Below are 21,964 nucleotides of genomic sequence, written 5' to 3' on the forward strand. Positions count from 1 at the left end.
GTCAGTGGTGGAAAAGAAATAGCTGTTAACCTGCAAAGATGTAAATATTATCTATGTATATACACACACCTGTAAATAGAAAAAAGATATAATGTATAAATATATAACTGTACAACATCTTGACATCAAGGCAGTATGCATATAGAGGACGACATTTATATGTCTCTCGCTTGCTACCAGGGACTAATGATGGAGGAAAATACAAAAGGCATCAAAAATAGAAATACTAGGCACAAAAAGTATATCAAAATATTGCACATATGCCAAATATATATAGTGTATACACTTCAATAGCACCATACCCAAATAGTTGTATAAAAATAAATTTAAAAAAATGACGTAGCACTCCGCAGTATTATTGATTCTCAGCGCAGATAAAGCGGACGGCTACGGGTTGCCACCCTCATCTGCCTGGCTCTACCTTGGCTGGCAACCAAAATACAGGAAAGCCCATTAATTTTTTTTTTTTTGTTTTTGTTTTTTATAATAATTTAAAAAAAAATAAACAAAAATGCTTGGGCTCCCGCTGTATTTTGATCGCTAGTCAGGTAAAACCAGGCAGCTGGGGGCTGGGATTCTTCGCAGCCCGCAGCCGCCCCTGGAAATGGCGCATTTTCTTAGCGCCATTTCCAGGTGCTTTACCTGGCTCGTCCAGCGGGTCTGGTAATAAAGGGGTTAATACCAGCTTTGTATTCTCAGATGGTACTAAGCCTTAAATTCATGGTGTAACGCCAAATTAGACATGGCCACCATGAATTTCTAGTAAACAGTAAAAAAAAAACGCAGATAATTTTTTTTTTATTAGAAATTAAAAAAAAAATAACTTTTAGAGATTCCATCTTTATTAAAAAAAAAATTCTTTGTCTGTCGTAGTCCACAGGGAGAGCCGTGTCAACTCTGCTTCATCATTCTGTAAAGATAAGCGGCTATACAGAGAGAAGCAGAGAGAGTATTGTCAGATCTGCTACATCGATCTGTACAGACAGCGTCTATACAGTGTGAGAAGCAGGCTGGCAGTGAGGGTATGATTCCACTTGCGTCTCGCATCGGGATCAGCCGCTAAGGCCTGACGCTCTCCGGGCAGGAGCGCCTCAGCTGCATGGAAATACATGCAGCTGACCGCTCCTGTCAGGAGAGTGTGCGGCCATACTGGGTGATGCCGATGCAACACTCGCACAGTGACAGTCAAAGTTCAGTTAACAGGACCTTCCGTGACGTCATAGCCATGGGACCAGTCTGTAACAAAAGAGGTAATACAACATTCACACCTGACTGGTCACATGGCTATGACCTCACGCAAGGTCCTGTAAGTCAGTGCTGGTTACCGGGAGGGCACTACAATGAGACAGTCTGCAGGACGCGTTGCGGGACCAGTAAGTATGACAATGTTTATTATCAACTATATTCTTTATTTTACAGCCGCCCACCCCATCCCATAATTGTAAAGCCCGAGTTCGGTGTTCGGACGCAAGTTTGCGTTGTCTCAAAACTCAAACTCGATCTTTACAAATCGTTCGGGCGAGGCTCCTGAACGTGAACATCAGGGAGTTCAGCCATCACTATTGAGATCCCCACGGGTAAATGTGTCCTTCCTTTGGTGCAGCATTCACCCATGCACACTGTGCTTCATTCAATGTTTCACAAACTGACAGAGAGAGAGAGAGAGGAATGTACAGATCAGTCTTGTGTCGGCACTAGTAATGGGCGGACCCGTAGATACCTATGATTGACTGGTGCAATCGCATTACAAAAAAACGGTTTCAGCCCGGATATCTGGCCGGACGCAAATCTACATAGAAGTCTATGGTAACCAGAATCCGGCGGCGGTTTAAAATGGTAGTAGAAGGGATAGGGCATTGGAGCAAGAACGTTCTACTTAGTCTCCACGCGGCTCGAACACTACTTCCGGGTTTGCTCATTATCCTTCATACATATTCACTGCTTCCACCAGCAGTCCCCGTATCTGATTAGTTGCAGTCAGACATGCTGTGAATTAGGATGGGGGCGCATTACAGTATGTCTGACTGCAACACTGCAACTAATCGGAGGCCCTGTGTGTGCATTTCTACTGCAGTAAAAATAAATAAATTGGCGTAGAGCCACCCATATTATGATACCCAGTACAGACAAAGCATGCGGCTAAAGGCTGCAGCCCTCAGCCGTGTGCTTATCTTGATTGTGTGTCAAAATAAGAGGGACTACATGCTGGGGGTTTGTTTTTTAATTTTTTAAATTTTTTTTGAGATTTCTTTGACACGATATGCCCTCTGTAAAGCCTTAGGCCCCTTTCACATTGCGTTTTTCTCTACGTCCACAGGTCCCGTCGCGGCATCCGTCCGGACCGCCCCTCCCCCAATCTGCAAAACATGCTCCGGACGCATGCGCCAGACAGGGCCATTCACTGTTATGGAGCACACTGCGTTAGCGTGTGCTCTGTTTTGTGCAATTTTGTGCACATATACGTTTCTGCAGACGGACACCCGAACGTAGGGTTTCTGCAGACGGACACCCGTGTAGCAACGCTCCAGCAATCCCTGCCAGGTCAGGTTGCTGGTTGGATCGCTGGAGCGTCGCTTAGTGTGACGGTACCTTTAACCTCCATCCTGTGGTTAGGTAACTAACTTTTTTTTTTATTCATTTGATTTAAGTACTTAACTATATCAAAATCTAAAAAGCTTTATCATGGGGAGATTAGATTGTAGAATTCTTTCAAAGCGCCTCTCTGTTTCATTTTCTAACGTGTAGTTTTATTTTAGGGTTACTTGTGTTTACCGTACATGGCCCTGCAACAGCATCACCTGCTCTCTGATGTTAGTATCCGTGGATTTGTAGCTGGAGCCACCAACATCCTCTTTCGGCAGCAGAAACATCTAAGTGATGCCATTGTTGAGGTAAGTAGTATTGCTTGCATCCTAGATTCTTGTTTTATTGTGTTACTAGCTGTAGTACCCGGCGTTGCCTGGGATAGTAACTGTCTCTTTCTATCTTTGTGTTTTTGTCTGTCTCTTGTTTTATTTTCTTATTTTAAAATATTTGTTTGAGGTGTGTGTGTGTGTGTGTGTGTGTGTGTGTGTGTGTGTGTGTATATATACCGTATATTTTGGATTATAAGAACTGTGCTGTGCTGGGGCTGCTGCCGATGTGCTGGGGCTTGCTGTGCTAGGGCTGCAGGCCGAGGGCGCTGTGCTGTGCTGAGGCTGCGGGCGCCATCCTGAAAATGTCGGGGGTGCAAACTTCAAAATATTGACGCCCGGAGTTGGTGCGTGTGCACTGCAGATGTTGCTCTCAGCTCAAGATCACCTCTGTGCACATTCCACCTCCAGGTGTCATTTTACTTAAGTCCGCTGCTGGGAGATCAGTGGGCCGGAGGCGGCACGTGCGCAGATGAGATCTTGAGCTGAGAGCTCCAGCACAGCGCAGCTCCCTTGGCCTGCAGCTCCAGCACAGCGCCTGTAGCACCTGCAGCATCACCCTATTCCACGACCGCCCCTGCCTCCTGTGACCCTGCTCCACAACCGTCGCGCCCACTCACGGTAAGACACCACTGGATTGTAAGACGGACCTTTTTTTTTTTTTTGTCCCTTTTTTTCCTTTAAATTTGGGGTGCATTTTATTATCTGGTGCGTCTTATAAACCAAAAAATACTGTAGATAGATGTATGTGTAAAGCTTATCTATAGGTATGGCATTTGATTTTGGATTTGATGTATGACATATATTATACTAATATATGTACTGCATGCTAATCATATTTGAAGTATTTGGTAATAATTCTCATTGTGCTTTTTAAGGTAGAAGATGCAAAACTCAACATCCATGACCCTGAGCTGAGGAAGATCCTGAACCCTACAACGGCTGACCTCCGGTTCATTGACCACTTGGTGAAGCATGTCACTGAAAACAGGGATGATGTCTTCCTTGATGGCACAGGCTGGGAGGGTGGTGACGAATGGATCAGGGCACAGTTTGCACTTTACCTGCATTCTTTGCTTTCTGCCTCCTCACAGCCCGGTAGCGTATATTAAAATCCATATTGTCTAGTAAAGTGGCCATTTATTTTCCTTCTTAGAATAAGTTCTTGGTGAGTTTTTGACGCTGTGTATTTTCACTGTGCAATAAACAAATCTTCTTACAATTCCAGCAATGTGGATGGGATTTATAGACTTCTCATGCCCATGTACCTTTTGATTTTTTGCTCTCCGTAAACTGACCTGCGGTGCATGTTTCAACTCCACAACATTTCTCCTGCGGGTACGCTGAAACTTGTGTGGCTTTTTCCCTTAGAATTGCATTAGAATTAGAAAATCCGCAGCTAATAAAACGCACTTGCATTTTAGCGCTGTAGAAACGCACTATAAACTCATGTAAACCACATATGACTAGCAATAAAGTTTTGTCAAAGCCAAGTACCAGGGAGTATCAAAAACAACATAGCTTTATTTAAAACCTCACGTACTAATGAAGACCAAAAACTGAATAAAATGCATGTAAAAAAAGGCACACAAATGCAATGAAAATAACTCGTTACCAAATATACATAGTACGTGCAGAAAATTCACAACAGCAAATACTCATCATGTGAATGGAGTCTTAAAATTCTATATCAGTCTAAACTATAGAACAGCAACACCAGGAACCTGGGCATGCCAGCCTGCTTCATAGGACCGCAGTAATGATCCCAGGCATCTTGGATGATTATGATAAAACTCCACAAACTGGATTTCTTTTTTTTTTTTTTATTTGCAGAGAATGAGAAGATGTTGTCAGACTATGGATCTGCTTTCATTTCAGTGTGGAAAATAACACACAACTATAGAGTGTGGAACAGCAATAAGCATCCTGCTCTTGCGGAGGTGAATCCATGGTAAGGTTAAACAGAGAAAGCTAATGAATGTGTGTACACACACCCACACGTGGGTGTGTGTGTGACTGTGTGTGTGACTGTGTGTATATGTATATATATATATATATATATATATATATATATATATATATATATATATATATATATATATATATATATATATATATATATATATAGTAGCGGGGTGGGGGTCCCCCAGGACCACAAAGACGCCGTGACTCAAATAGTCCGATCAAAACAGCTTTATTGTCCTCGCTGTACATGTAAATGGACCCGGAACACAGCCGGGATATGCACCGTCCATACGGGTCCCCGTCACACAGGCACCCTTTGCCGTAGGAGACGGTCTTACGATGCCCCGTTCGGCTGTTCCAGGAGGGTCCACAAACTTATAATCGCTCCACGCCGGCCTGGATCTTTTCCAGGCTTCCGGCTCTGCAGCTTACAGAGCAGAGCTTTTCCAGGCTTCCGGCTCTGCAGCTTACAGAGCAGACTCTAGTACAAGATCATAGTGGGAGTTTTAACCACTTTCTTCTCTCTCTGGCACCGGGTAGCAGACACCTCTAGCTGAGGTTCCTTCTTGGCCCCAGGGCCCTCTGCAGACCACTGGGTCTGTGTCTCCTCCAGGAGAGGTTCGGCCATACAGCCCTAGTCTGGCTGCACTCACCTCAGTCTGAATATCTGAGTCCTGTGCTGAACCTCCACACAGGATGCTCCATGCAGAGTTCTGGGCTCTGCTCTCACTCTCTCCAAATACACATTGCCAGTCTCCTATATCAAGCTGGCCACACCCACAGGTGGAGGTCTGTGAATCTCAGCCCTGCAGAGCACCTTGTGATTGTTAAAGGGAACCTGACCCTTATGTGTAGCAAGAAGCCTTTGTGGACTACAAGTCCCATAGCAACCTTTACCGTCTAGATATCGCAGATACCTTCTCCACTGTAACATATAGCGACCATTTACCACGTTGGTGGTCGCTACGTCACAATATATATTTATATATATATATATATATATATATATATATATATATATATATATATATATATATATATTGTGCATACACAGAGACCACTGCAAAATTGTCAGTTTTTCTGATTTTTCTCTTTATAGGTATATTTTTCAGTAAAATGTAAATTGTTCTTTTATTCTATAAATTACTGACATGTCTCCGAATTTCCAAGCAATAAATTATGTATTTTCTGAAAAATGGGCAAAATAACAAAAAATTCCTCGCTTTCAAACCTCAAATAATGCAAAGAAAACAAGTTCATAATCCTTTAGAAACGACAATACTAATAATGTTTTAACTCTGAAAGAGTTCAGAAATCAATAGTTTGTGGAATAACCATAATTTTTAATCACAGCTTTCATGTGTCTTGGCGTGCTTTCCACCAGACTTTCACACTGCTTTTGACTTGCTTGGAAATTTGGAGACATGTTGTCAGTATTTTATAGAATAAACAAACAATTTACATTTTACTCAAAAATATACTAAATATAATCTAGAGCAAGATCAGAAAAACTGACAATTTTGCAGTGGGCACCTAATTTTTGCTATATATATATATTATATTATATTATATTATATACAGTGTGTATATATGTGTGTTTGTGTATATATATATATATATAATGTATGCATGTAATGGTGCTCTATAAATAAATAATAATAATAACAACAATAATAATTATTTATTTTAAAACATTAACTTTATTCAGGATGTGCAGAACAAGAGCAAAAATTATTATAATAAGAATGCTATCTAGATCCGATATTGCTAGATATAATGGTGTTCCAGTAATAGAAAAACAGTGTTTAAAGTTCATGTGCAGAAATTAGGTTGACATAACAGACATGAGACATGAGGGCCAGGATCTTTAATTTTCTCACCCCTGTACAGTATACTATTGAATAATACAATTCATTCTTCATGATAGAACATACCGTATTTTTCGCACCATAAGATGCACTTTTTTCCCCCCAAATGTTGGGGGAAAGTAGGGGGGTGCGTCTTATGGTCTGAATATAGGGCTGCGTCCGGGAATGAGGGTGCTGCGGTGGAGCGGGTCATCGGCGGCACGAGCAGCCTGTAGCAGCCTGCCGTGACCATGTGGACCCGCTCATTACATATGCACGCTTATCATCCCGCCCATCATCTCTCAGCGCTGAAGCCAGCGCTAACAGGTGGGCGGAATGATGGGCGGGGGGTGCACACATATTAAACAGCCGGCCGTGATCACCCCTGGCAACTACAGCCTGGAGTGATCATGTGCGGCTGTATTCACTGTCCCCCCGCGCATCATCATCAGCGCGGGGGGCAGTGAATAAGTACGGTACGCTCACCCGTCACCGTTCCCCTGCAGCACCGCGATCTCCTCCTGCCTGCAGGCTAGCTGATTTGTATAGCGAGTGGTGAGCACAAGAGATGACGTCATCCCTGTGCGCGCTCTCCACACATCAGCCGGCAGACAGGAGGACATAGCGATGCTGCAGGGGAACTGCTCCACACAGGTCAGCGAATCAGTACACTCACCCGTCACCATTCCTCTGCAGCACCGCAATGTCCTCCCGTCTACCGGCCAGCTGATCTGTGTAGCGAGCGGTGAGCACAGCGATGACATCATGGGGAACGGTGACTGCTCCACACAGGTCAGCAGTGCTGCTGCCGCCACAGACAGGGGGAGAGCGATGCTGCATGGAGCGAGGAAAGGCGAGCATAAACGTTTATTTTTTGTGTGATACAGGATACATGCCATATAGCAGGATAAGGCCATATAGCAGGATGGATGGGGCCATATAGCAGGATGGATGGGGCCATATAGCAGGATGGATGGGGCCATATAGCAGGATGGATGGGGCCATATAGCAGGATGGATGGGGCCATATAGCAGGATGGATGGGGCCATATAGCAGCAGGATGAGGCCATATAGCAGGATGGATGGGGCCATATAGCAGGATGAGGCCATATAGCAGGATGGATGGGGCCATATAGCAGGATGGATGGGGGTATATAGCAAGATGGGGGTATATAGCAGGATAAGGGCATATATCAGGATGGGGAGCATATAGCAGGATGGGGGTATATAGCAGGATGCCAGTATATAGCAGGATAAGGGCATATACCAGGATAGGGTACATATACAAGGCAGGAGGATCATTACTAGGATGGGGTACCTTAGCAAAGAATTTGGGGACATTACCCCCATAACAGTGTAGGCAGCAGATCCTCGCCCCATAAGTGTGTCATGACCACATTTTTTGCTTAAAATTTTATTTTCATACTTTTCTCCTCTAAAACCAAGGGTGCGTCTTATAGTCCGAAAAATACGGTACTTTACAGTAAAGGACCCCTAGACCAAGAGTAACCTCTGCCAGAGAATCGGAAATTTGATATTATGATAAACTGGACTCTGACAGAATGGGAAGCCTGCAACCTTTTGTCCCAAATTTAGTGTAATTTTCCAGGGTGATGCCAGTGATGGTACAGCCTATTTTTATGAGGGTAACAACATTAAAGCGCACCAACCACCAGGATTTTCCTATATAAACTAAAGCTAATGCTATACTGGTGCTATCGTGCTGATTCTATACATATCTTTAGTTGTGAGATTGGATGTATACTTTCTGAAATATAGGCAAGTAAAGCTTGTGAAATGCACTGTTACTTGATTGATTGCAGGTACAGAATATCTAATAGGTGGGTCCAGTTTTCAAAGTTATTCCCACCCCTGTCTGCCTGCGTGTCCTTCCTCCTCCTGTCTGTTATTACAGGGCTAGGAAGCAGGGAGGAAGTACAGAGGGGAGGAAGGATAGTCAGGCAGACAAGGGCGGGAATAACTAGCAATATCCCACCCACCTATTAGATATTTTGCAGCAACAAACCATCAAATGACAGTGAATTTCACAAGCTTTACTTGCCTGTATTTTAGAAAGTAAACATCCGAACTCACAACTAAAGGTATGTATAGAATCAGCATGATAGCATCAGTATAGCACTGGCTTTAGTTTATATAGGAAATTCCTGGTGGTTTGTGCTCTTTAATGAGTGCAGGCCATATAGTTCTGGTATGGGCGTGAGCCACCAGCCACTTTCTCACATCACCTTCTTTGTATAATATATTAATATATAGGTTATGTCAACAAGGTATGCATGTGTCTTGACTTACATGCTTCCAAATCAATATATAGTAAACATTTTTTCTTGCAGAGAGTGACTGGGGATCCTATTAGGGACAGCGCCAAATAAGAAAAAAGCAAGTGCCATGAGCTGTATGACATTTATCCAGAGTAAACCTAGCCAGTCGGTAGTGAAATCCCTATGTACAGTGCCTTGCGAAAGTATTCGGCACCCTTGAATTTTTCAACCTTTTCCCACATTTCAGGCTTCAGACTTAAAGAAAAAGTGTCATGATGGTTCCCTACCCATCTATGTTGTATTCTAAAATGTTTAATAAAGAATTTAAAAAACAATTAAATTTTATGGTGGTGAATCAACAACAAGTGGGACACAATTGTGAAGGTGAACAATATTTATTGCTTATTTTACATTTTTGTAAAAAAATAAAAAACTGAAAATTGGGGCGTGTAATATTATTTGTCAGCTTTAAGTTAATACTTTGTAGCGCTATCTTTTGCTGCGATTACAGCTGGAAGTCGCTTGGGGCATGTCTCTATCAGTTTTGCACATCGAGAGACTGAATAAAATTCTTGCCCATTCTTCCTTTGCAAACAGCTGGAGCTGAGTGAGGTTGGATGGAGAGCGTTTGTGAACAGTAGTTTTCAGCTCTTTCCACAGATTCTTGATTGGATTCAGGTCTGGACTGTGACTTGGCCATTCTAACACCTGGATGCGTTTGTTTATGAACCATTCCATTGTAGATTTTCCTTTGTTTGGGATCATTGTCTTGTTGGAAGACAAATCTCCGTCCCAGTCTCAGGTCTTTTGCAGACTCCAACAGGTTTTCTTCAAGAATCGTCCTGTATTTGTCTCCATCCATCTTCCCATCCATTTTTTTACCATCTTCTCTGTCCCTGCTGAAGCAAAGCATGCCCAAACCATGATGCTGCCACCACCATGTTTGACAGTGGGGATGGTGTGTTCAGGGTGATGAGCTGTGTTGCTTTTACGCCAAACATATCGTTTAGCATTGTGCCCAAAAAGTTCGATTTTGGTTTCATCTGACCAGAGTATCTTCTTCCACATGTTTGGTGTCTCCCCCAGGTGGCTTGTGGCAAACTTTAAATGACACTTTTTATGGCTATCTTTGAGAAATGGCTTTCTTCTTGCCACTCTTCCATAAAGACCAGATTTGTGCAGTGTATAACTGATTGTTGTCCTATGGACAGACTCTCCCTTCTCAGCTGTAGATCTTTGCAGTTCATCCAGAGTAATCATGGGCCTCTTGGCTGCATCTCTGATCAGTCTTCTCCTTGTTTGAGATGAAAAGCTGGCCGGCGTCTTGGTAGATTTGCAGTGGTATGATACGCCTTCCATTACAATATGATCGCTTACACAGTGCTCCTTGGGATGTTTAAAGTTTTGGAAATCTTTTTGTAACCAAATCTGGCTTTAAACGTCTCCACAACAGTATCACGGACCTGCCTGTTGTGTTCCTTGGTCTTCATGATGCTATCTGCGCTTTAAACAGAACACTGAGACTATCACAGAGCAGGTGCATTTATACAGAGACTTAATTACACACAGGTGGATATTTATCATCATCAGTCATTTAGGACAACATTGAATAATTCAGAGATCCTCAATGAACTTCTGGAGTGAGTTTGCTGCACTGAAAGTAAAGGGGGTGAATAATATTGCACGCCCCACTTTTCAGTTATTTATTTTTTAGAAAAGTTTAAAATAAGCAAACAGTTCATTCAACTTCACAATTGTGCCCCACTTGTTGTTGATTCTTCACCATAACATTTACATTTTTTATCTTTATGTTTGAAGACTGAAATGTGGGAAAAGGTTGAAAAATTCAAGGGAGCCGAATACTTTCGCAAGGCACTGTACTTCTGTCTGAATGCATAACCGTTGTTATATATTTGTTTGTGGTTATTTTCTGTCGAGTGATATCATGTGATGAGCAAAGCTCGGCACTAGACAGCGCGTGGGTGCTGTACAACAGCTAATCCTTACAGTACCTTTGCGCCAGTCACATCAGCAAGACTGATTTATTTCCTGGTAGTGGTCAATAAATGTTATTTCTAAATTGCAGCAAGCAGACATCTTAAAAAAACCTTGAAAAATTGATCAGGAAAGTAAATTGCAGAACCTTATTTAAAGGATACCATTTATTTACTGACGCCAGAGTATCTTTTCAGTTAATATTTGTACATGTATTTAGGAACACCTTTTTAGATATATACAATGTGTAGTTCTTTTAATTATTCTGAAAACATGAATAAACTGACTGTTACCATTCCGCTTGTCAATAAGCTGTGTCCCCCAAACTGAACCCTCTTTCATCTGTTTAGTGTTACAAATCGCATTACACAGAACTTTATGCTGTGCTATGATGCTTCGGGAATCTGGAGTCTCTTTTAAAAATGACATGCCTGTATTACTTAATTGTATTCTCCATAATATGACAATTCTGTAATCCCTTATCTGATAACTTCACATTGTGCCATTCCTGTATTATTCCTACTATAAATGTATTACTTCGTTAACAACTCTGTGACTCTTTGTGGCACTGTCCAATCAGCACTATGTAGCCATTCACCCCTTTTGAGAAGGGAAATTAACATCCATTTGTCAATTTATTCTAACATTTCTGGGAAAAATTGCAGAAATGTGGAAAGTATAAAGCTTACAATTACTGATGTAAAACTGACCAAATACTAAACGTATGAATGTAGCCTTAAAGGGGTGTTCCCATCTCCAAGATCCTATCCCAATATGATATAGGTGTAGTAGTAGTAATAATAATAATAATAATAATAATATTAGCAAATACCTCCAATTAGAAATGTAGTATAGTTCTGATTTAGCCATGTCTGTTACCTCAAGTGAAGGGCATTGCAGGATCTTAGGTCTCGATGCTGAATTGAGTAGTGACCAGTACTCTCGCTGATCACAAGTAATAGGTTAATATCGATGGACTTGTGTCTTCAACGTTAGAGGTTGGGAATTTTTTTTTTTTTTCCTCTCTGTATAAATAGCTTGAATTTGCTCTTATATATTATGAAATACACATACTCCCCTATCGATCAGCCACCAATTTGGCTGGATCTGTCACAGGTTGACAACACTGGAGGAGGAAGAGCGGAAACCGGCAAGTGACCCAGGTAACAGTGTAGAGGATAGGCAGATGATTGGTGAGTGAGTATGTGCTCTTTTATTATATTTAGAGCACACTCTGGACCCATTTAAAATAAGTCAATTTGTTGACTCTTTTGGAGACCATACTTGCTCTTACTAAGCCTTAACTACTTTTTTAAAGAAATATGGCATACTGAAAAAGTCGCACATTTTTACACAAAACAAAGTGTGCCAAAAGTTTAACTTGTTACTCCAAAAATTACACAAGTCACAATTAATCTGTCCAAAATAAGTTTTGTTTTTTGTTTTTCTATTGGAAACCAATATGAATAATAAACTTTGCTATGAAAAAGCATTTCCCCTTTTCCCAATTTTTTCTGTTTCTACATATTTTCCATATTTCATGTACAAGCTGTATTCTTGAGATGTGCATACTTTAATAATCCTTGTCAGAATTGTATTATTATTATTATTATTAGACACCGCTCTTCAATATCCCCCCTCTCTGCAAAGATCTCACACTGCTCAGGACAAGCTGCAACAGTCAGGCTCTGTAAGGTGGAGATTGAATACACTTAGATTCTTAAGTTGGACTTGATTATGCAGCCATTCTGACATGGATATCCGTGTAACTGTCTGCAAGGAGAACTGATGGCACTATGATCCTGTCTTCGTTTTCCATTATCATCACCAATAACGTATTATATCTCTAATCTTTATCTGTCTATAACATTTTGTCTTTCAGTCATCCTTTTCAGGGCAATTATAGTGTATCGGATGTAAAGCTAAGGCTTTCACAGTAAGTACTGATTTTCTAGATGTCATTTCCTAGCTTATTAGAAGCATTATTTTTATTGACGGACTTTATATAAATTAACACATCACTTTTTTATTTTAAAGCTCAGTCCAAAACAGTGAAAGAGGAAAGAAGCTTGGCAATGCTGTTGTCACCACAAGCCGTAACATGGTTCAGACGGGTAAAGCAGTGGGTAAGAGGAAATAGTGATATTTATTTGTCACGTACACACGTCTCAGGCTATCACGTGGGATGCACCTGCAAGAATTAATTTATTTATCTCTCACTCAATCCAGCTCTCAACCTTTGTTTATAGGCTTTCAAATGAGCATACAGTCCAGACACCCCAGCTACCAAACACGCTGCCACCATTCCTCAAACACACAGGGTGATCAGTCCCCATAATATACTACTGTGTGAAAGTAACAGGGTCACACACTCTCTGTAAGGCTATGGATTCTTTAGAGCATACAAAGATCAAACTTGTTAATGAGACGCAAATATGCAAAGCAGTTATAAAAAGGGAGAAAATAACAGAAATACCTAATCTTTCCTGTCTAATGAAGTCTTCAGTTTCCTTGTGGGAAGGATAAATGAAACATGGATCTCGTATATATGTATGTGATATCTTGGCAACTGGAGGTCACAGGTGGGAGATATTAAGTCATCTTTCCTATCATGAATTTACCTGTTCTTAAATGAGAAACATGACAGGGCTTGTATCATCTAGTTGGCAGATATTAATTTGGGAATGATTTTTTGACCTCACAATTATGAGAACCTTTTCATGTTTTTCCTCTGGTGATCACGGTGTCAAAGATGTACTTCCCATAACTGTAGGACCTATGTGCACCCCCAATATTTATAACTGTATGCTGGTGCCTGATTGACTAGGACCCTGGTTTGAAGTGAACAGTTAGTTTCTGATAAAGGCTATTCTCTCTTCCCATATGTACATATAATTCAGACTGGCTGTATTTCATACTAGTTTTAATTATTTGTCCACACCAGGGGTCCTAGTTTCAATGAAGAGTCCTTTCTTTACTTAATTAATCTTTCTCACCTCAGTATTTAAGATTGATCCCATCTTTTCAGTGTGTTGGTGGGTGGATGTATGTCCCTTTAGAGAGAGATTTCATAGATTTATGATTTTTCCCATGACACACCAGATAAAATGCTACAAAGAAAAACCCACATATCTATGTTGTCACAAGCATTGACCCAGTTTCCTTATGTTTACACAGGTCAGTCAGTTGGAGGTGCTTTGATCAGTGCAAAATCTGCAATGTCCTCCTGGCTCTCTACCTTCTCTCAACCATCAACCCAGGAACAGCAAGAAGAGAAGCACTGAAGAGTAGACTGTTGTGGATTTTGTATCTGTTCAGATTTTTATGCATAAGTCACTTGTATGCTCTTCTGAGGTCTCACTCGCCTCTGTAAATGTCTTTTTGAGGATTCTGTGTTTATTATTTGCCTTCTCCCTATGATTGATTCACTCTGGTTTCTGGCAAATAAAAAATATATCGTCCTTGCAAGTATGAACGTACAGTAGTGTGAAAGCAGGTTTAAGGTGGCCATAATAGTATGTCGGCCACTCCTGTGGATTTAGGCTGGACTGAACAACCAATTAATGTGTATGGTGGTATCAGAACTCTCACCCTGACATCAGGTGTTGGGAAGAACGTGGAGCATGCTGTCAGATTTCAGCATGTGGGATGCCTCTCATGGGCTTTACTCCCTTCCTCCTCCCCCCACTAAAAACACTTAAGCTCTAGGCAAAGCTGAGCTTGAATTTGTATAGGAGATCGGTAGGAATGTGTATGCCCAACTTTACACTGCAGCAGTTGTACCATTCATTGAAATCACAAAATACTGTTGAAGTTGGCTTTGAAGCATTTACATTGCACATTGTTTAGCTGATGGGTGAATCAAATGTATTTCTATACATCTGTTTCATCTGGCCTTTTTCCCCCCTCAGGCTACATTCACATGTCCATGTACTTTTTTTTTTTTTTTTTGAATTGTACACGGATCCATAGGGTTTAATTGATGTATACGCACGTCTATTGTAAAAATGGATCCACATATCATGTCCATTTTGACTCGAAGCATGTGCTATTCTTACCCATTTTGTAGATAAGACTTGGTCATTACAATTAATGGGGATCCATATAAAACAGATGAAACATGGAAGCCATACTTTGTTTTTAGTATTTCATCTGTTTATGATCCATTGTTAAAGGGAATCTGTCAGCAAGTTTTTGCTATCTCATCTGAGTGTAGGTGAAGAAGTCCTGAATCCAGTGATGTATGACTTAATTACTGAGTGCAGCTGTTCTGACACAATCAGAATATTTAGATTTAGCCATGTTGCAGTGCTGAGAGAGCTGCCCCAGCCACAGCAGGCTCTCAATAAAGATTGACCGTGAGGTGTCAATGTACAATCAGAGGAGAAGGCATGCCGGACTGCTTTGACAAGACAGGCATCCTTGAATTTTATGTGTTAACCCTTGCAGCATGCTCTCTTCAGCTTACATAGCAAAAAACTGATGATAGATTCCCAATAGAAAGATAAAAGTTTACACAATCTACCTCCTTCAGTTTTTAAAATTGGGATGATGATAGGATTTCCATAGAGTTTAATGGCTGTGTGATCTGCAGAACTTATGAGAAAAGGACATGCACTGAGTCTCATGGATTAGACACCTGGATCCGATTTTATGTCAGGTGTGTATGGATCAATGAAACTATTTGGTTCAGTGTGCTGTCCGAGGAAAAAAAATGAATAACCTACAGACGTATCATACGGTTGTATGAATGGAGCTTTGGGTAATTGTCACCCAGTTGGCATTAGAGCTAAACCTGAATGCAATCATCTGAAAATTACTTTTTTTTTTTTTTAATAATAATACTTTAAAGGGGTTGTCCACTACTTGGACAACTTCTTATTCCCATGTTTACCCCCGTTAAAATATAAACACAGTAAGTGGGGGGGGCAGCTGCAGCGCTCTGTTCCTATTGGTTATTTATTCATCCAAAGGCGGCGGTGATTGGGCGTGGGGCTTGTTAGGTTGTGTTCTCACCTGAGCCCCGCACCACTGGAATGGTTCCAGCACCAGAGGTGAGTATAAGCTTTTTTTTTTTTTTTTTTTTTTTTTTTAACAGGGGCAAACCTGGGGAATGAGAAGAGGTTGTTCTAGCAGTGGAAAACCCTTTTCAATAGTTGTGCAACCATACTTGGTCTAGAACACTTATGGTTCCATTATCACAGGCAGCTGTCATAGACTTTGAAGCGTTGGGGAACAGAAATGCAAAGTATATAGAATGTTGCAGAACTTGTCATTGCTGCTTTTATACTGAAGCCGTTTAGAAGAAAGCTGACATGGTTTTCTTTACAACCCTTTCAAGCCGTGTCACCGGACGAAATGTATGACCCTGTACTAGGCAAAACACAATGTAGAACACAAATATTTGTATTGTCTTTCCTTTAATTTATAGTTGCGTATACCCAAAATAACCATTCAACAAGTAAATTATTATTGCTGTGTTGCTCCCCCATGTGTTCGGGTTGTACTACTGAGTGGCAAAAACAAGTACCACCAGCTCATATCAGACCACAACCCCATGTGTATCTGCTGTTTTTAAGTATATTTTAACGCTTGGATTTTTTGAAGGACATAGCTAAAAGAAATCCAAACAGTATTGATTGTCTCTCTATATCCTGTTCAGGTGATATGGATATGAGTCTAACATATATAATTATACACGGTAGATTGAAAAAAAGACATGGCTTAACCAGTCATGATGCTGCAGCCAATAATGGTAATGATGCGTTATTGTCGCTGCACCCCCAGTGATTGGCTGCAGTGATCATATTCCTTTCCTTGCAGGAAGGAAAAGCAAGATGACCTCCCCTGGGGTCCCCAGCCACTTCTAGAAGAGGACCAGGGGTGGGGTTTGTTGGCAGGATCAGTAAGTGTATTAATAAAATAAATACCGAATATTTTTTTATGCTCTATTGACACAAAAAGGAATCCCCTTGAAGGCAAAACTGGGATTGTTACCACAAGTGTCAAGCTTTCTTTCTATATTTTACCCTTGAATTTAGAGTTTATATACAACTATCAATAAGGGAAAATTTTTAAAAAAAAAAAATATATATATATATATATATATATATATATATATATATATATATATACATACATATATATATATACATACATACACATATATATATATATATATATATATATATATATATATATATATATATATATATATATATATATATATATATATATTTAGAGAGTTTAATGATTTAGTTTTAGGTAAGTGTGGAAATCAGATCTATTGCATATTTTTTTTGATCATTGGGTCCTGATATTTTTTTGCTATAAGGTGTATGCTACCTGGGTAGAATGCTGGTATTCTAAGATGTACTTTCTGAGATGGCAAGGCCTGCTGCTATAACTACTAGGAGTACAGTTCTCTTAGCAGAAAACATTTTGGCTGTGTATTATTTGAACTACTGCATTTATTACCTTGCTGAAATATTTTGCTGTTTTTCTTTTTAAATGTTTGTCATGTTTTGACTTTGATCTAGAATTTAGCTTTATTTGGATATGATTTTTCCATTGAACTTCATGTAAGACTAGGACGAATTGGAGACATATCTGTGTTAGACCCGTCATTGAACGAGTTCTAAGCAGGATAGTCAGAATGAGCTTAACGGTAAGGTGTCGCTTTTCTTATTTTTCTTTGATTAAGAAATCAAGTATTTTTAATACAAAATTAAACTGTGTATTTCATTTTTATTTAATTCTATTTTTACTGAAGCACTGGGGGCTGCCATCTTGGGTTTGCTGCGTGTAACAACATTTATCACAGCGCCCTGGACATTGGATCTCCTAGTCGTGATCCGACCCCTAGACTTAACACGGAGAGCTCCCTGCTGTGACCTGGAACACTGCCCCCCCCCCAATGCTGTCCAGAGCACAGCAGAGGGAGGAGATCGGCACCATCTTTGTGGAACTCACAGCGTATGTTGTGTACTGCTCTTTCCCCCTGTCACCCTCCCCCCCGCCCCCGTTCTTTCCCTGACGCTACCCTCCCACCCCCCCGCTCTCCTTGCCGCCATTACCCTAACCCGCTGCCACCACTACCCCCTCCTCCCCTTCCCCCTCCGCTTCCCCGCCACCAGAGCTCTCCCCGATCTCATGTGCTCACCTCGGGCCTCAGCTCAGCAGAACACAGTATACTGAGAAGCGCTGTATACACAGGCGTGCGTGCATGCAGCAGAGCACTGCGGACGGGCGTGCGTGTGTGCTTCCGGCAGAGCATTGAGGGCGTGCGTGCATGTGGCAGAGCATTGCAGGTGGGCGTGCGTGCATGCAGCAGAGCATTGCGGGCGAGCGTGCATGTGGCAGAGCCTTGCTGGTACAGTGTGTGCTATGTGGGGAGCACTATGCAGCTGTCCTTGGTGACACTTTAGACATATTAGGATCACTTTATGGTTACCAACAATATGGCTCCACACTGTGATCCTAAACTTCATCTTCCATTATCTTTTTGGAAACACCCAGATTGGGAGGGGGAGGTGACATCACACGCAGAGAAGATTCTGCCCACTTTTACTGCAGTTGTAATGTGAGCTAGTTCTACAGTAGCTCTGCAGTAGGATTTCAACAGCTGCTCCCGTGGAAAATAATCAAACTTTTTTTTAATTTTTTAGAATTTGCTCAATTGAAAACAAATAATATTTAAACAAAACATTAATACTTTACTTTTTTTTTTTTTTTTTTAGTTATTGAAATTTTTTTTTTGGGACGACACCTTCCCTTTAACTAAAAACACAAAACATAACTCAGGTAGTCTCACTGTTATTTATTCATAGCTTAGTACTGTAGTCGTGGTTTCCATCATCCAGTCCAGATTACATCAGTTGGTTCAAAGAATGTATTGTCATTGATTTCAAACTCCAAAACAAGAGTTCAAACCAACCTTCTTGGCATGTTTCACCTTGCACTCTCTTGCATGTATGTCCATGATAACACAGATCGGATATATAATGTTATACCGGCTAATGAAGTGATAATTCTTGGTGATAGGTTTACTTTAATTCCAAAATGTATCTGATTATAAAGGGCCTATGTTTTTTGTTGTGTGGTTTTTTTTTTTGTATTTTTTTTTTTTAAAAAAAAGTAATATATTTAATGTTTTAGTTTGTATATGTTTGGACCAGTCTGTGTAAATAGAAAAGTATGGAGACCATGTGAACAGAAATGTAATTATTTGGTAACCAAGCCAATATCTGATCTGTATCTCTACTGTGATTTCTTGTGTCTGTTTTGTATATTGCAAATATATGAAGACTAGCAGAATTTAACAGCATTTGTTTCCTGTTTTATCAAGTCAACATTCATCAGTTTCATGTGCTCAACATCAATTCCTGTGAATGAACTAAATATAAATTTACTTGCAAATTGTGCATGTCTGGTTTAATCTGCAATGCTAAAGTGTTAAGAAAATCTCTACCCATGAAGGCTTCATTCAGATGTCTGGTTTTTCACATATGCAAAAAAAAAAAACAAAAAAAAACCGGAGTTTCATTTTAGTATTTTGGTTCCACGTTTCATCAGTGTTTGGTGAATGTCCGTTTTACAAACAGTGTTTCATCAGTGATTTTAAGGCATGAAAAAAATACTAATAATTGCAAAGCTTCTCCTATTCCTTACCTTGTTAATGGAGTTATCCGGCCTTCTGAGAAGTCTGCGGTCACTCTATGTACTCGAGTGAAGCCAGACATGTCTAGTCAGACCGTCTTGAGTTCCAGCTCTCACTGAAATACTGTTGAATCATGACATAAAGTTGTGAAGAATCAGGAGACTGCAGTCACCTGAAGTGATTGCGGAGTTTAATCAGAGGACCAAACAACCCTTTTAATCACAGAATGCACACGGATGACATATCGATGCCATCCAGTGATTTTCACATACACATATACTCGTATGCTTAATAGTGATGGCAAGACCCAGACTGGAAAAGTCCGGATCCCCATGGTTTCAAACTGACCCGAGTGTTGGGCCCGGGATCCTGGGTGTTGATCCGGGAACTAAGGAAAAATAACGAAAGTAAGAGTGAAGCAAGCGTTTCATACTTGCCAAGACTCCAGTACAGTTCTATTTGCTTCTGCGGCCTCTCATTCACTTCCACTGCCGCTCATTACCTTCATTGCACATGCACTGCCTTCCCTGCCCACCGGCCGTCTTAGCATCTGTAATTGGTTGCAGTCAGACACGACCCTAACCTGTGTGACCGCGTCTGCCTGCAACCAATCACAGGCGCTGTCTGCAGGTCTATATCGTTTAGTAATCATACTGTAAATAAAAATATTTGGTGTAGAGTCTCCCATATTGATTCCCAGCACAGATAAAGCATACAGCTACAGGCTGCAGCCCTCAGACGTGCACCTATCTTGACTGTGTATCAAAATAGTAGGAGCTGCATGCGATTTCTTTTTTTTTTTTTTTTTTTTTTTATCATTATTATTATTTTAAGTACATAATTAAAGAAAAGTGTGTGGTTTCCCTCCCCCACCCCACCCCATCTGGGGCTGGTATTCTCAGGCTGGGGAGGCCCATGTTTATTGGGCCGCCCCTAGCCTAAAGATATCAACCTGCCGCTGCCCAGAATTGTTGCATCCATTTGATGCAACAGTCCTGGAACTTTACCCTGCTCTTCCTGATTGCCCTGTTGCGGTGGCAATTGGGGTAATATAAGAAGTTAATGGCAGCCCACAGCTGCCACTAAGCCCCAGATTAGTAATTGGGAGGGTCTATGAAACCCCCCATTACTAATTTGTAAGTAAAGTAAATAAACACCGAAAAAATCCTTTATTTCACATAAAATACAAAAAATACCTCTTTCACCACTTCATTAACTCCAAAACATGCTATATGTTTTATCTGTGCTGGGTATCATATGGGGGGACAACCTTTTTTTAATTTATTTTTTACTGTACGATAGACCAGTAGACCGAGTCTGTGATTGGAAGCGTCAGACACGGTCAATCGGTTTGTGTCGGACTACAGCCAATCACAGACACCGTGGGCGGGGAAAGCATTAAATATGCAATGAAGGCTAATATGCAACCCTGGAAGTGAATGGATGGCCTGGAAGCAGTGTACAGCAGCAATAGAGACCTATCCCTTCTACCAGCATTTTTAAGCGCTAAATTCTGGTCCCCATAGACTTTTATATGGGGACTGGACCGGAATCGAATTCTAAAACCAGATAACTGGGACCTGCTGGTCCCGGTTATCTGCAAGTCCACTCATCACTAATGGGTAATTTTTGATCACAACATTGCAAAAGAACATGGACATGTGAGCAGCCCCATAGACTTTAATGGGGGCGTGCTCTATCCATGAACATTACAAATAGATCACCTATGTGAAAGAGGTCTGAGTAAGGCTGGTTTACTTTGCTGCAAATCCGGATCCGGCACAAATGCAGTACAGTTCAATACAGTTCACTGGCATCACGGCAAGCTCCAGTCACATGCGGTATTGTGACCGGAGCATGTGAAGGGGAGCTTGCCGCGATGCCTTTGAACTTGTATTGAACTGTACTGCATTTGTGCCGGATCCGGCAGTGCGGCAGAATACCGCTGATGTGAAACCAGCCTAAGGCGTATGTAATTTGATAGTGGCTAAAATGACCCCCAATGTAATTTCATGAAAAAAAATAAATGCGCTACTTCTCCTACAGCAGACAGACTGCACACTGATGCCATCCGTGTGCTGTCCATGATTTGTCACTGACCCATAGTCTTGTATCAGTTATTGGATCTGTGACAGGGATCAAAAATATAATCCCCCCCCCCAAGTCTTGGAAAAAATACACAGACATGGGAATGTGAATAGCTCCATAGATATTGTGTAAATATCCGTGAAAACCACAGATAGAACACGTACGTGAACACTGAATGAGGCCTTAGTTCAATAAGCTTATGGGCAAGTTGTGTATAAG

The 21,964-nt window shown here is 41.0% G+C and overlaps 1 protein-coding gene across 1 annotated transcript in view; it reads left to right on the forward strand.

The window, feature by feature from the left end:
* Positions 1 to 17,076, forward strand: part of AVL9 (AVL9 cell migration associated) — a 128,365-nt gene extending 111,289 nt beyond the window's left edge. Inside the window, exons 11-16 of the mRNA XM_075315092.1 lie at positions 2,757 to 2,891; positions 3,791 to 4,010; positions 4,746 to 4,863; positions 12,881 to 12,934; positions 13,036 to 13,124; positions 14,176 to 17,076. Coding sequence (XP_075171207.1) covers positions 2,757 to 2,891; positions 3,791 to 4,010; positions 4,746 to 4,863; positions 12,881 to 12,934; positions 13,036 to 13,124; positions 14,176 to 14,282 — 723 coding nt within the window. The 3' untranslated portion in view covers positions 14,283 to 17,076. The remainder of the gene's footprint in view (positions 1 to 2,756; positions 2,892 to 3,790; positions 4,011 to 4,745; positions 4,864 to 12,880; positions 12,935 to 13,035; positions 13,125 to 14,175) is intronic.
* Positions 17,077 to 21,964: the final 4,888 nt, after the last annotated feature.

This window comes from Anomaloglossus baeobatrachus, chromosome 6 (genome assembly GCF_048569485.1).
Source record: "Anomaloglossus baeobatrachus isolate aAnoBae1 chromosome 6, aAnoBae1.hap1, whole genome shotgun sequence".
NCBI lineage: Eukaryota > Metazoa > Chordata > Amphibia > Anura > Aromobatidae > Anomaloglossus > Anomaloglossus baeobatrachus.